This window comes from Gouania willdenowi, chromosome 3 (assembly GCF_900634775.1).
Source record: "Gouania willdenowi chromosome 3, fGouWil2.1, whole genome shotgun sequence".
In the NCBI taxonomy this organism is placed as follows: Eukaryota; Metazoa; Chordata; class Actinopteri; order Blenniiformes; family Gobiesocidae; genus Gouania; species Gouania willdenowi.
The window spans coordinates 33,362,197-33,377,601 of NC_041046.1; the positions used below are offsets into that span (position 1 = coordinate 33,362,197).

The 15,405-nt window shown below is 36.7% G+C and overlaps 1 protein-coding gene across 3 annotated transcripts in view; it reads left to right on the forward strand.

Annotated features, from left to right (window-relative positions):
- pcdh17 (protocadherin 17) overlaps positions 1–15,405 on the forward strand; it is a 68,582-nt gene that overhangs the window by 15,365 nt on the left and 37,812 nt on the right. For 2 of the 3 annotated variants that reach the window (XM_028436546.1, XM_028436563.1), the window contains exons 3-4: positions 10,766–10,824; positions 11,754–11,926. In XM_028436546.1, the coding sequence (XP_028292347.1) occupies positions 10,766–10,824; positions 11,754–11,926 (232 nt within the window). The remainder of the gene's footprint in view (positions 1–10,765; positions 10,825–11,753; positions 11,927–15,405) is intronic. The other variant, XM_028436554.1, reaches the window with a different exon arrangement.

Below are 15,405 nucleotides of genomic sequence, written 5' to 3' on the forward strand. Positions count from 1 at the left end.
AGGGTTGCCGATTCGAGACTCACCTGGGCCATAACTGTGGGATGCTGAGCAAGTCCCTTAACCCTGACTGCTCCCCGGGCACCACACTGTGGATGCCCACTGCTCTCCCCCGGGGAAAATGGGTTAAATGCAGAGAAAGAATTTCACTACGGTGATTTATAAAGGTGACGTCATTATTATCATGATTTTGCATCACTTCAAAAATATCAATAAATCACTATCACTCATCATTTGCAAAAATTTGCTAAATTCATCTCGCGCTTCACAAGTGACTGATTTTTATGAAATTTAAATCAGTTATATCAGGTTGGTTTCTCAATTACTGCACCAAGATTCATCTGGATTGGATCCAGATTGTGCATTTGGTCGAAATTTTTTATAAAAATGGGGGTGCTGGACATACCGTATCATGATTAATGAGGATACAAATTTATTCAAAAGCCTTTAAAGTGTGAATGATCATGGTACTATGATCAGGATCATTGATTCCGATAACTGCATATATCTGGCAAAGAGGAGATTTGGCTCTAGGCGGAGGTTTGCACTCTCTTTTTCAACTACAATTCCATCTTCAATTATCCATGTTCAATTACAACTCAATTCCGATTACGGTGACTGACATTTTTTTCAATTACAATTAAGATTATAATTTTTTTCCCCACAAAGTCAATTACAATTACGTCCTTAATTACTAAAGTTAATTTAGAATTAATCAAATTTACACAGCCTTTAATAAATAAGCCTATGAAACGTAACCTTCCCCTTGTGTTAGCGTTCTGTTAGCATGTCTAATGATTACGGTTCAGTTTTGACCCATGTCTTAAATCAGTTGTAAAATACACTAAAATAAAATATAATCTATCATCCGATTTGTTTCTCATCTCTTGGTTATCTTGTTAGACTTTTTAACCAATGAAATAATTGGTGTTCAAGTTTTTGGTGTGGGCGTTAGTATACCCTTAGATTTTTTTTTTTTTTTAATAATAGTTAACTTTGTATATAACTGTAACATGGTTCCCCAGGTTTGCGTTTAATTACATTGTAAATTAAAGTTTTTCTAGATTTTCCATGACAATTACAAGGCCAATTATCTCAACTAAATTACAATTCAAATACGATTACAACAGCAACAGATTTTTTCCAATTACTATTACAAATATAATGATGTAATTATGTAATGAATTATCAATTACACAATTACATTCATAATTAACCCGAACCTTGAAATAAATTCTGTCAGGGAACCGTGACTCAGTATAGAATAAACCTGGTAAAGAATTTGAATGCCTGAATAGGGCTTTGTTAAATGCCTGCAGTGGCAGGAGAAACTATTCAAAAGCAATTATTGTCAGGTTTTACTGTTAAGTGTATTCCTGCTTTGCGGCTGCACATAGTTGCATACTTGAGTTTGAGGGTGTTACTATGACCTACATTTTTATCTCGTTGGTGTAACCTAAACCTGACCACCCTGATGGCTTAATGGTAAAATGTACTCAACCTCAGACCAAGAACTAAATTATTCAACTGGCTGTTGCTTGCCAAAAAGTGTTAAAAAAGCATGTGACTGTAAACAGATTTTTATCTCCACATGATTAATAATAAACATTTACGTACGCACACACACACGCTGATGGACGTACCCACAATCACACCATTTCCTTGGTGTGGGAGAGGATTATGGCAGATTTCTCAGTCTTAGGGTCAGTCACTGCATTTCATTAATTAGCATTCAGTTTGCAGCTTGTTATTAGGCTACAAACTGTGGCAATGCCACCTTTATAGAACTGGAATTCATTTATCCTCTTGTATATCCCACTCCTCGGGCATTTCAGTCTATCCCACATTCAGCTTGCCAGAAAACACATTTACAGAATTCTAGGTGAGAGAAGGCAGAGCAAATGTTCTCCTTCTTATTTTTAGTGCTGTGCTTTCATATAATCAACATCTTAAAATACAACTCAGGAAATGTTGCTCATACATGGCAAATGATGACAGAAACTATTTCAATCTTCTACATTGACTTATTTTAGTCACTATTTGTCTTTGTCAGGGTGCAGCCCCCCTCTGTGATTAGTGACAAAAGAACATGAGTGCAAATAACTACATATGCATTTGTGTTAAGACTGTAAAACATCATCAGAAAACACATAATGACTGTTAAACTGAATCCTAAACATTTGCTTTTAAGCAATATTCCTTTCTCGATCCAAACAATACAAATGTGGTTTGGTGGTGGTGTAACGGTTAATGAAGTGGGCTTCTAATCGGAGGGTAATCTGTTCTTACTGCTCATGTTATACTTTGGATTAGGGATGCACCGAAATGAAAATTTGTGGCCGAAGCCGAATAAGATATAAACACTTGGCCAAATATCGAATGCGGTTGTTAAGTTTTTCACTATTTTTTTGATAGTGCTTAAATAGCCTAGAATACATTTGTAGACATGTTTTTAAAGGAAGTAAATATTTATTGAATATTCTGACATTTTTTTTAAATACAGTATTCCAGTAGCCTTTGCTTTTCAAAAAAAGCATTGTTTACACATATCAGCTGTTAGCATTCCATGCTAATGCTACACCAGCCTATGCAGCGAGACTTGAAATCGCTTGTGAACTGAGGAGGAAACGATGGGGATGTTTATGGATTCGTGGCTCACAGCGCTAACAACGTGCTCATTTGTTGAATCGACAGCTTCCAACTTTTACGCGGTGACGGAGAGTGGTAAGCGGAAAGGAGAGAGTCTGGCTGTGTTTGTGTGCAGAAAGGAGAAGCTGCTGCTCTGGTTCAGCAGCAACGCACACACACTTTCCTGAGTCTAAATCACTGCACGTCGTTTGATTGCGTCATTGCGTCACACGCTACTATTCGGCCTTGCTTTTAACTCATTCCATCAAAAGCCGGATGTTGCTTATTTTTTTGCAATATTCGGCCGAATATATATTCGATGGCCGAATATTCGGTGCATCCCTACTTTGGATACATGCGTGTGATAAATAATATTGTAATCTTGTAGATTATTTGTTAATTTCTTACTGTAGGCGCATCCTATAATTTCATCTTTTGCTTAGAGTGACTATTTAAAAAATCGTAGTTGAGTGTTTCTAAATTGGTAGTTAATCACAATCTTTACCAAAGGGGATGTTGGTCAACAATTGAATTCAGCCTCTAGGGATGCTGTTAATTCTCCAGGCCAGATAAGGATGATTTATTCATTATTATCCTACTCAGCTAATTAATAAATCAATTTAAAGGAAAGTGGTTTAAAAAGAAAAAAAAGTATACATTTTTAATGTATGCAGAAAACACTGGATTATGGCTTTCTTATACTTAGATGAGCCCTTAATGTGTGTTTTAAACACAGTTTAGTTCAGTGTCTTGGTTTTGTGTTTGTAAAAGTTTAATAAATTAGAGTTAGTTGAATTTCATGCAAAAAAAAAAATTTGTATTCATGTTTACTTTGCGAACATTACTTTCCAAGATATTTATAGACAATCGAATGATTATAACATGGCCTTTGGTACAATTTCCCAGTATCAAGGTCTGTTTATCACATGATTCTAATGGTTAACAGAAAAAAAGATTGTTTTTTTGACAAACGTGCTTCATGAAAGTCATGGACTATTACTCTGAAAGGCAAAGACAGATGCCTGAAATTAGCTAAAGAAAAGTACCTTAAAATGTGACCAAAGGCGTCTCTTTACACAGAAAAGAAAAGTATAGCTATGCTTGCTTGGGTACTCTAAAGAATAATAGATTATCAGTAACTCTTTTCTCTATGCTGTCTAACTGCCGTTGATTGTTGCCCTTCAATGTGGGTGTGCGAGTGCAATACTAAGCGCTCTATTTTATCCATCGACTCCTTTGCTCTTCATGTAAAGTGTTGACTCTACGATCTTGAACATAAAAAAAAAAAATGGTGGAGCACTAAAATGACTGCAATGATTCCCCAGAGCTACAAATAAGCTTGGCTAATGACACTGTATGGTCAACCTAAATAAAAGAGAATCAATAGATGCAGTTGCATATAAAACATGGACTTTGTTTGTTTGCTGTTTAGAAATAAATATGAAATTGTGTTCATGTTGGGTTTGTTAACTGTATAAAGCCTTGAAAGTTTTACTTAGGAACATTTTATCTAAGTCCCTCTCCCCTCAAATAAATACACAAAGAATAAAAGGAGTTATAGCGTAACTATGAGGAAGGTGGAAGCTTTTTCTGCACCATCTTTTTAATAATAATAATAATAATAATAATTGAACAAAAAACATTATTCAGTCAATGGCTACTTCAAACATATTAGTGCTAGGCAGTCCCTCCAGGATTTTGCGGGCAATTTTTGTGATTGGTGCGGGCTGAAATGCCTGATTTCGTGGACCATTTTTCCAAAAGTATCGGTAAAAAGTTGCGATTTTATTTCAGCCCCAAAACGTACTTTACTCACAATTAAGTGAATTTTTCTTACCAGTTCTAAATACATATTGACCAGACATGTTATCGAGAAAAATATGCTTTATTGTTGTAAAGCAAACACCAACACAATTTTGCAAAACATGCAAACACTTTTTTTTTTTTTTTAGCTTATACACTGAGCATACCCTGAATGCAAAAGGTGCAACAATTTTTAATCAAAATGATCATCAAAAGTGCAAGAAAGTAAACAATATTGAACTTAAGGAATCTTAAAGTGCATAACATGAACCTGTCATGAAGACTTGTATACTAATATTTCTTTAGGCATTTTAAAACAAAGCATTAATGAACATATTGTTTGTAATGATATTGTGTGCTTCCTGTTTGTTCTCCCACATGGGGTTGTGCACTGGCTTGCATTCTCTTGACGTGCTTTGCAGAAGCAAAATGCTTGTCCATAGACGACTTCCGCTTGCGCTCGATAACATTGCATTTTGAACAGAAAAGTTTACCTCCATTCTTACCAAGCAACGTTGGGTACTGTTTTGCGTCTACGTATATATGTCTATGACGCAAAGCCCATAGTACATCTTCCGCTACTTCCATAGCAACTACAAGCTCTAAAATGCCAAAAATAACGATAAGCGGCCGCATATTTATGTTTTTTTTTTTTTTCAGAGGAGTTTCGGGAAAGTTGCGGGCTTTTGGAAAAATTGCATTGCCGCTCTGATTTTGAGGAGTTTGCTTGATTTTGCGTTAATAGTTGCGATCGCAAAATCCTGGAAGGACTGGCAAGGTGAACTGTTCTGGGTTAGGCTGTTCTATGTTTGCGTTCTTACCAGTCGGAGTGGAGAGGAGTGTTCCTTCTTTTGGGCTTCTAATCACATAGGAATGGACAAAGCAGCATTTTTATTTTATTATACTTTCACTGCTTTTCCATTTTGAACTCTTTCTATGTATAGCCCATGTATTTTCTGGATTTTTAGAAAACCTTTTTTAGTAATATTACTTACAACAAAACTTTCTTTGATCGATGATAAGAATTCATAGTCCATATACTCCGAAATGCACTCAGATTATATAATATCAGGGTTCTTGCCAGCGCTGTTAAGTGTCAGAGCCCCTGACGTTGTAATTTTGCTCCCCTTCGAAGCAATGGCGCCCCCTACGCTCCGTTTTCAGCAACATGGGGGGATTTTCTGTTGTTTTGTAATTTTTTAGTTGGTGCTGTGGTAATAATTAGCTGGGTTTCCATTACAGATTTTTGCAAGATAAAAGTGATCTTTCTAAAGGTCGACAAAGTATAATTGTGCTTTGAACGTGTTTTCACTGAAGGTTGTTTTGGGCAGGAGCCTCACAACTCCCATGAAATCTCATCACGCGAGACTTCGGTGCAGAAGGACAGACTCTCCAAACCTGCTTATAACACTCACTTGGACACTCCCAGGCGTGCACGGGTTGTTTAAACTCTCTTTTTAATTTGCATAACCGAGAAACACATACATGAGCCGCACCATCTATTTAATACAGGCAATTAGCTCAGATGCTCCTATCTTTACCTCACGACCCCTGCAGCCCTTTAGCTTCCCCCAATGCTGCCCGTGTGCATCCATGTAACCCTAATCACCACCCAAGCTCCGAAGAGTGTGGACAGTCCGGATTCCAACAATATATATATATATGTATATATATATATATGAATCAAAAATATCTCTGCACACATGCACAAAGACAATGTGACACTTAAAGAGATGTTGTGCTGTACTGGCAAAATATAGACAAAACCCTTGCTGTTTATATGAAATAAGTCGAAAGTGTGAATTACTCAACCTTGTATACCAAGCAGCAGGAGCTTGACCTCCTGCATCTCATCATATGGTTAATGAGGGCTGTAAAATTGATTTGTGAGCCACTAATCCAAAATAAAGCTGTGGAAAAAAAAAATACACTAATTTATCTGTAAAAAACAGAAACTAGATTACCAATATGTATATGTAGGTGGTTAAGCAATCAAACAATACGCTTCAACTGCCTTATACAATAACTGTTGAGTGATTTCAAATGTATTTGAAAATGAGTTGATTGTTCTTTGATGGTTGGAAGTCCAAAAAACCAGGTCTTGGTCTTTTACTGATACATAACACATAATTTCATACAAAATAGCTTGTTACAGGTTTTGTTGTTTAAGTAAGTAGTCCCAGCCATTGTCCATGTGGGAGGACATTAACATTTCCTAAATGAATTCTGGTAACCTTTTGAATGTGAGTGTATCCTAAAATGTAAAAGTTGAAGATGTTTATCTTCCATTGATTTGGTGCCTTCTGAAGTCATTAGAGTAAATGTCTGTCAGGACGACTCAGAGTGTCTCGTCTCCTGTTAGTCATCAGCGGCACTGCATTAGCTCTCAGTGTTCCAGTTTGTAGTGGACCTGTTCTTCACTTGTTTGGTTGATCGTGTAAGATAATTTGCAGGCTGTGGACTTAGATGGCTTTACTTCACTTAAGTCTGTGGATTGATTGGTCCGTTATCTCCAGGAAGATGTTTCAATACTAATTAGATCTGATTACTTAGAATAGCTTTTCGACTACTTGCAAGTCAGTGCAGTCTAATTATTGTCTTGTCCCTAGACCTCCTTTGCTTTACTACTTCTCGCCTATTTGCCCATTTTTCGTTACGTTACATCTCTCTTTGGCTTCACCATCAACAGCATGTATTTATCTCCAAACAAAGGATCCCCTGCACATTTAACTTCCTCTTGCTTAACTTCCTCTTGCTGTTATTGGTCTACATTAAAAGTTTTCTCCAACAAGTTAACTTGATAACAGTAATAACAGAGCTGGGCAATATATCAATATTCAAAATATATATTCTATTTTAGCAATATAGAAAATGACAATATCGCCTATATTGAGATATATCTTTTTTTAATTCATACTATCACATAGTACGAATCACATCATACAAGTATTTAGTATTATTTTTAGGGTACAGTCAAACTGTCCTTCACAATTTTTCCATATTTCTGAGATATATATTTTATAGCTTATTTTGTATTAAAATAGTCGTTTAGGAGTCGCTGCTTTTGTTACTTCTCAGAATCACAATGTAAAGCACAGTTGGATAGACCACTGAGTGTGTCCTAACCCAGATCTTCCTCTAAACAAGCCACACAACAGAACTCACTCACACGTGCTGTCCTTAGAGGAGAAAAATCCAAAAGTGGCACTGATTGTGCAACTAATGTTTTAACTGCTTGCTAATAAATCGGCAAATTTAACCCAAGACTTTATTGACTTAAAGAATATCGAGATTAATATGGTATATCAACATTTTGAGAAAAAATATTGAGATATGAGTTTTAGTCCATATTGCTCAGCCCTAAGTGATAACACATACAAAAAATACACCAAGATTAAAAACTACATGTTTTATTGCCCTCTGACAAGGGTTGATGAGGAAGCCCTCACCCATCCTGACCTAATGAAATGCATATACTCCTGCATGCACTCCGAGAATAAGAATTATGTGCATTTACAGGAAGACGGCAAAGGACAAACGCATGTATCATACCTAACAGGATGGGCAGTGGGAGGGGAGCACACTCTTGTTCTCAAGAATAAAAGAGGGTTGTCCAATGATGTGTGAAAGAGAAATGGCCATTTGTCCTCATTCACAACTCTTATGTTGGATATCAAATACACACAAACAGAGGCACACAACAAATATAGTCCCATTGAAACAAACAGGGCTCCAAAATGCACCAACATGCCCTGAGCGTAGAAGAGCTGCTCTCCAATATTTTAGTCCCATTTGTCTCAATCGGTCAGCCGTCAGACCGGTCAGTCTTAAGGCCTCAATGGGAATAGAGAATAGAGTGAAGCTTTTTACACTTACTCAGCATCACTCTGCTCACGGTCTCGCTGACCTTTCAGGACAAGCTACATAGACTAGACACAGCTAAATGTATTTTCAGTTGGTACACTGCTTCTTTATTGGTCATCGTGTTTTTGTTTAGCTCAGTAAGAGTCTCGGTTTTTTAAACAATGGATAATTGTCTCGTGGTCATTGTGTTCCTTTCAAATTAAACCTGTTCAAGATTACCTCAGTTCATAATAAAAAGCATGTTCAGCATGGTTTGGGTCAATTACATTTTTCAGTTATAATTCCATTTTCAATTACCCATGTTCAATTATGATTTAAGTTGCCAGCATTTTTTCCAATTACAATTGAATTACAATTTTGTTTTAATCCTCAGAAATTCAATTACAATTACAATTATTCAAGTTCAGCTACAATGAATCACAATTACTGAGCCTGAAATAAATAACCTAGTAAAAGTTATCCTTCCTGTTGTGTTTCTGTTAGCATCTCTTATGATAACGGTCCTAAATTAGCTGTAAAATACACTAAAAACAAATATATATCATCTAATTTATTTCCTATCAATTGGTTACCTTGGTAGACTTCCTAATCAATAGAAATGTAGGTTTTAATATTTCTGATGTGGATATCTGAGCCTTTTTTGTGTCCGTATACCCCTCCATTATTTTTTTTTTAAATGGTTAAATGTTGGAAAGCTTGATATGAAACATCCTGTATTTTAATATTTTTTTAACTACTTATGTATAGAACTGTAACATGGCTCCTTAATTTTGCATTATAATTATAAATGACATTTTTTTTAATAGAATTTTCATAGCAACAGATTTTTTAAAATACAATTGCAATTACAGTTATAATTACGCCATAATTGTAACTAATTATCAATTACACAGTTATTATTGACCCCAACCCTGCTGCCCCTCCATTTAAAGAATGAAAAAAAATCCAGAATTTCAACATAATAGGTAAAAAAAAAAAAAAAAAAACTTTTATAGAAAAAGATGTAAAAAAAAAAAAAGGTGACTCATCTCCTTCAAAACTCATAATAATAACATAAAATGTGCGCTCACATACTAAGTTTTTTTTTTTAAGTACACTTATTTTCCCCTCTTTTTCATGCTCAGTATTCAGCAAGGCTGTCCCCGCCCCCCAGTTCGGGAACCACTGTTGTAGTAAATGCTGTATAATACTTTAGTCGGTACAATGGACAAAGAATGGATTTTTTTTTTTTGATTCATTGAGAACTTTGCTTTGCTCACTACAAAGCAGCCCATACTAGTCTGTTATCGACCCATTAATTGGGAAATGGCCCATTGTCATGAAAGGGCTCGCCAATATAGTCAGACAGGAAGAGATGCAGGCTTTAGATCAGCCTGGGCTCTAATTGGCAGGAAAGAGATTTCTCTACCCTGGTGTATTTTCATTTTATTACCAGGCGGGTCCAAAAGTAGCACATGTTACAGCAACAGTGTGACATATACTGTTGCTTCAGGGGTGGGTTTTTATATTATTATTTTTATGTGTTATATGCTAGATTCCTAAAATACAAACCATAGTTTCAGGTCAAAATGAGGGAAACTTGGTGTATTAACTTGGGTTCACTCTGAACTATAATTTTAATTCCCCTTTATACGGCGCCAATACAACAGCAAATGCAATAAAAAAAAAAATGTTGAGTACCAAAGTTCCAAAGACATGGAAGGTCAAGGTACAGAGGTGGCCTGTCTGACCTTCACACACCCTTTTCCAACTGCGACACTCCAGAGCCCCGACGACATTGAACTACTTTATCGACTGCGAGTCAAGCTGTGCATGTGAACACCCCCGGCCCAAGGAGACATTATTCACTAAACATGACATTTTACTGCAACCAACTGAAGACAGAGACTTTGTGACAGATATTGTAAATATTTGTGATGCTGTGATGAATGTCAGTGCACCAGCAGGAAAACATTCTCTCTTTAAAAGACATTTGTCTCCTTTTTTTCCAGCTTCTGTGCTACAATACAGCTGGATGTAATTTTCATTGCTGTATTAATTTATAGCTTATATACATGGCATTCTCCCCAGTTTTAGTGGCTTACTAAAAGTAAATTTGATTGCATGATTTTATTTATTTATTTATTTTTTTCGATTTAATGCAAAGTTGATTGCTATTTCTGTAAATGCCAACTATCTTTGTGACCTTTTGTCTGTTTTGACATGATTAAAACCCCTAATATACCACCCATTTATAGAATTACCAGGAGAAAGAGGAAGTGGAATTGATTCTGTCTGTAATGCACATGCATACAGTGTTGGCGTAAGAAAACCTCGGTGATCTCATGTTTACTTTGTACTTTTGCCTTTCTTCTTTCTCCTACCTAATTCGTTTCCTTGCATAATTAATGATCTGTCACCGGGAGTTCTTGTTTCACAGCAAGACTCATGTCTACTTAGCTAACCATCTTTTTTTTTCTTCTTCTTTCTACAGACCGACAATTTCCCCACTGAACCTAATTACATGGGTAGCAGACAACAGTTTGTTCAAAGGTAAAGATTGGGATCTATAACTATCACTACATCTTAAGTCTTTGCTGTTGTTGTTAAAGTTAAAGCTGTTAAACAGGGACATAGAGCATGCAACGGTGTATTTAGTGATTGTTCTGAGACACAGAAACACAAGCATTTAATAGGGTCTTAAAGTTGTTTCCAACTATTTTCCAGGGAGCAACATTCTTATTCAGTATGCACAGATGTCTCAGTTATGCTAAGACACGTGTCCAATTCAAGGCCCTTTAGACCAGGGGTTCTCAACTGGTCCCGACCCACCAGTTGAGAATTGCCGCTTTAGACCATCGCATCGGCTCGCTCGAGAAAGTAAAAATGATAGAAAAAAAACATGAAACATATAGTAAATGACCAACTAATTCAGTTATAGATATCTCAGCCCCTCCAAATACAAAAAAAAATCTATTAAAATCCACAATATCTGCAGAGCTAATTTTTCAGTTCTTTTATCACATGGCGACAGTCATTTTTAATCTCAAATTGTTAAAGGAACTTTAAATTTTTCCAAAATCTGGCTAATGTTCCTCAAATTATTGCATGACATTTCCCCAAATTTCCAAAATCAGGTTAATTTAAGTGAAGAACCTGCAGGGACTGATATACTCACATTCTTTATCATTTATATATCATTTATACCTGGAAGTGCAAACCAGTGCACAATAATGTTGAATTTGCTCTTTTTCCCACATTAAACCTGTGGCCCATTTAAAATCAAACTGGTTTGAATTTGGCCCCTGAATTAAAATGAGTTTGACACCCCTGTGCTAAGGCAAATGCAGTATTTATAGACAATATTTAATAGATGTTAAATAAGTTTTGTAATTGTTCTGTTTTGATCACTTTTTTTTTTACGTGTCTTTTCAAAACTTTGACACAAACAAACACACTGACATGTAGTTTTGTTTTTCTAGTAGTTCAACATTTAAAGACCCCGAGCGAGCGAGCCTAAGAGATAGCGGCCATGGTGACAGCGACCAGGCGGACAGCGACCAGGACACCAACAAAGGCTCTTGCTGTGACATGTCTGCAAAAGAAGCCCTCAAGTTAAAAGCCTCAGGCGTCAAACCGACGCCTTTGGAACAAGGTGAGCACACACTACTACACACTGCTTGTTAGATCACACAAGCAATAAAGGCAGGGACTTTTTCATTGTTTTTTTTTTTTTTTTTTTTTTTTGACCAATCGACAAAATAGCAATTTTCTTGTGCTTTAAGCTTTCATGGGCACTTACAATCTTAACTCAGAGAATTGGGTACTTTATTCTCTTTTACTTTGTTGGTACCTCCTTTCTTATTTAAAATGTGTGTGTGCATGTGTGTTGTGTCTATCAGTGAATGTGTGTATTGGTGGGTGTGAGACAGTGTGCGTTTTCTACACGTCTTCAGTTTATCAAAACAGACAAGCCCATTATGTTTTTATAAGTCCAACTACTTCAGCCTCTCCATTTAGTCCCACTTCCCTAAGCATCCTTGTCTGAAACTTTGATAATGGAACATGGAAAATGACTTAGTGAGCGGCAGGCGATGTAGCCTCATAGTGCAATGATTAAATATGAATAATTATTCTTAGCAGAGATAGGCACCAGCAGACCCCCCCCACCCCCCGACCCTGAACAGGAACAAGTAGGTTGGACGATGAATGAATAATTATTCTAAGCGCCCGTGGGTCAGGCAGATTGCACATGACACGTGTAGAACAATAACTCCCAAGATGTGACATGTTTCCTATCGCTACTGCCACCTTGTGTGATTAGTGCAGGTTCAGGAGCAACAAATATGAAGACTACACATACTGTAGAAGAAGTAGGACTGGAAGTTTGTTTTTGCTTGTCAAAACGGATACTCCCATGGAAACAATAATTCACTAGGTCTCCTCTATGAAGTAGATGCCTCAGTGACGAGACCCAGACGCTTTGTATATACATGGTTTCTCCGTAATGGTGCTATTAATCCAGAGAACAGAAGGGTTTCTTCTTCTTTTTTACTTTTTGCAGAAAAACAATGGCAGTTTATGGAACACTGTGTGCCGCAACGTGCATGTCTGACAAGAAGGATGTGTTACTTTGCAGCTTTTCATTGGTTTAGACAATAACAACAACAACAAAAAAACCACACACACTGGCAAGAAAAATTGGCCTATTAAAACGTTCCATATGTTTCTCATTTTCCAAAATGTTCTCATCTAGTTATCCATGTGGAACCCAAAGGATCACATTTGTACACAACCCACTTGTGACAAAGTGCATTGATAGTGCGCTGGGCGGCAGTCACTCAAAAATATTGTTCTGATACATTTATTTGGCGGTTGAAACAGGGTTCTAGCGGATCCTTAAAAAGTCTTAAAAGGCATAAAATTAATTAATCTAAAAATAAGGCCTTAGTTATCATTAAGATGTCTTAAATCAGTTCTTTCAAAAGTATGACATTTTAACTCGTAATAAGTATTTTATGATTTTAATTAGTCTCCCATTTCAAAATAAATGGCAACATTCATTTTTTTTTTTTTAAATTTATAAACAACATGGAAAAATTTAAATTTAACGACAATTGCCTGGCTTTTATTTTGTATTTGTGTTGTTGTTTTATAGAATTCTGGCTATTTTTGTAGCATTTTTGGAGTTATTTTGAGTATTTTAGTTTGTTTTTGGTGTGTTTTACTGTCATTTTGTGTATTTTTCTGTGTTTACTTTGGGGGCCGCCAGTTGCACATCTGCACAAGACACTAGAAAAAAATTACTCTTAACCCTTTGTAATTAATGTGGCATTTTTTTCCCCCAATTACGTTTACTGAGAAGTTCGTCTTAAATTTAATTTCAAATGGCAATAAAAAGTCTTAAATGTCATTTGACTAAAGCTGTAGGAACCCTCTGTAAACCTGTCTGTCCACTTTTTTTCTGTTGTGTTTCAACAAGAAGTCGACCAATAGATCCACACACACACACACACACACACACACACACACACACACACACACACACACACACACACACACACACACACACACACACACACACACACACACACACGCACACACACACGACTTTGTCTTTCTCTCTGTCGTTGCTCCTCCTTTTTTCACTCTCCCTCTCAGCCATGCTCTCACCCCCACTCCCTGACTTTCGTTGCACTCCTTCACCTCTCCTTGTTTGGGGAAATCGATTGATGTGAGATTAGACAGTTAACCGGCTGCAGCTGGCTGTGTTTAGCCAATAACATGTGGGCTGAGCTAAGCTGTGGGGGAGAGCAAGGGTGGGAGGCCAAGGCATAGTGGTGGATCAGTGATGAAGACTTGAGGGGTGGTAAACATCACTTTGGCAGTGCTCCAATGCATCTCTATTAACTTTCACAAATACCACTGCTCACTCTGAGAATAGGATATTATCATGAGGAAAATAATGCTTTCAAGTCATCGTCTGTCAATCTATAAAGTCAACTTGTTTGTTTTATGTCATCTTCCTGTTGAAAACTAATCAGAGGATGAGCCTCTTGGCTTGGGGAGACTCAAGTATTTACTAAACTCACTCCTGTACGGATCCATCTTTATCACACTCAAGAAGAAGAATACCAAAGGAAATGGGACCACATACATGTGCCGTAAATAGGAGAACAGAGACCTATCTATCGTCAGTTGAAGAAAGGAAAGAGGAGCTTGTCATTTGTCACTGTCCAAGGGTCACTTTCCCGGAAGGCTTATTTTCTTTACAACTCAGCACTTAGGTTCCCCTTTCTCTCCTTCCCCCTTCCTGCTCTTCTCTCATCTTAAGTCATTTTCCTCTGAGCACGGCTTTGCCAATTACGCTCTAGAGCTCTCTCTCTGCTTTCCTACCAGAACTCTCCAGGCCTTATTCACTGGTGAAGTATAAAAACAACTAAAAGTGCAAAATGCACGTAGTTTAAATCCAGATAAATTCCCAACTCTCTTTCAGATTGTTGTTGAGTCTCTTTTTCTATGTCGATTCAAAATATTTTTCTTCAAAAAATGCCTTGATTATGGGTGGGACTCTTGGAGCAGATAAGACATGCCCAATCTATACTATAACATCTCTACTCAACACGGTATGCTACGCTATTTACCGACTTAATATTCACTATACCACTCTGTTCACTGTTCTCTCAATTCGACTTACTCGCCACAGATTGCAGAGTCGACAGTGGGCCAACAGTGGTGGTTGGTAACTTAAGAAGCCAATAACACAAATGAATTCAATTCAAAATAAACAAATTCTCAGACTCTAAGTATAGCTACATTTATGAAGTCTAAAACTGAGAAAATAACCTCCATTCAATGCTGTTTTGGAGCTGTATATTACGTTTAATCTGGTTGGTCGGCTATGATGTGATGCAATTTATTGTTGTCTGGTCATTTTATTTTTTTTGTTATTTCACAATGTCCGTTGATCATTTTAAAACAAAACATATTATTTTACTCAGTAATGGTTGGGTGTAGAAATGTAACAAAATACTTTACTTATTTTAAAACATAGTTAAGGACAAGTGAAATGACTGATTTATAAATATACTCAAAAAAGTACAAGTACCAAAAAAAGCAACTCAATCACAGTAA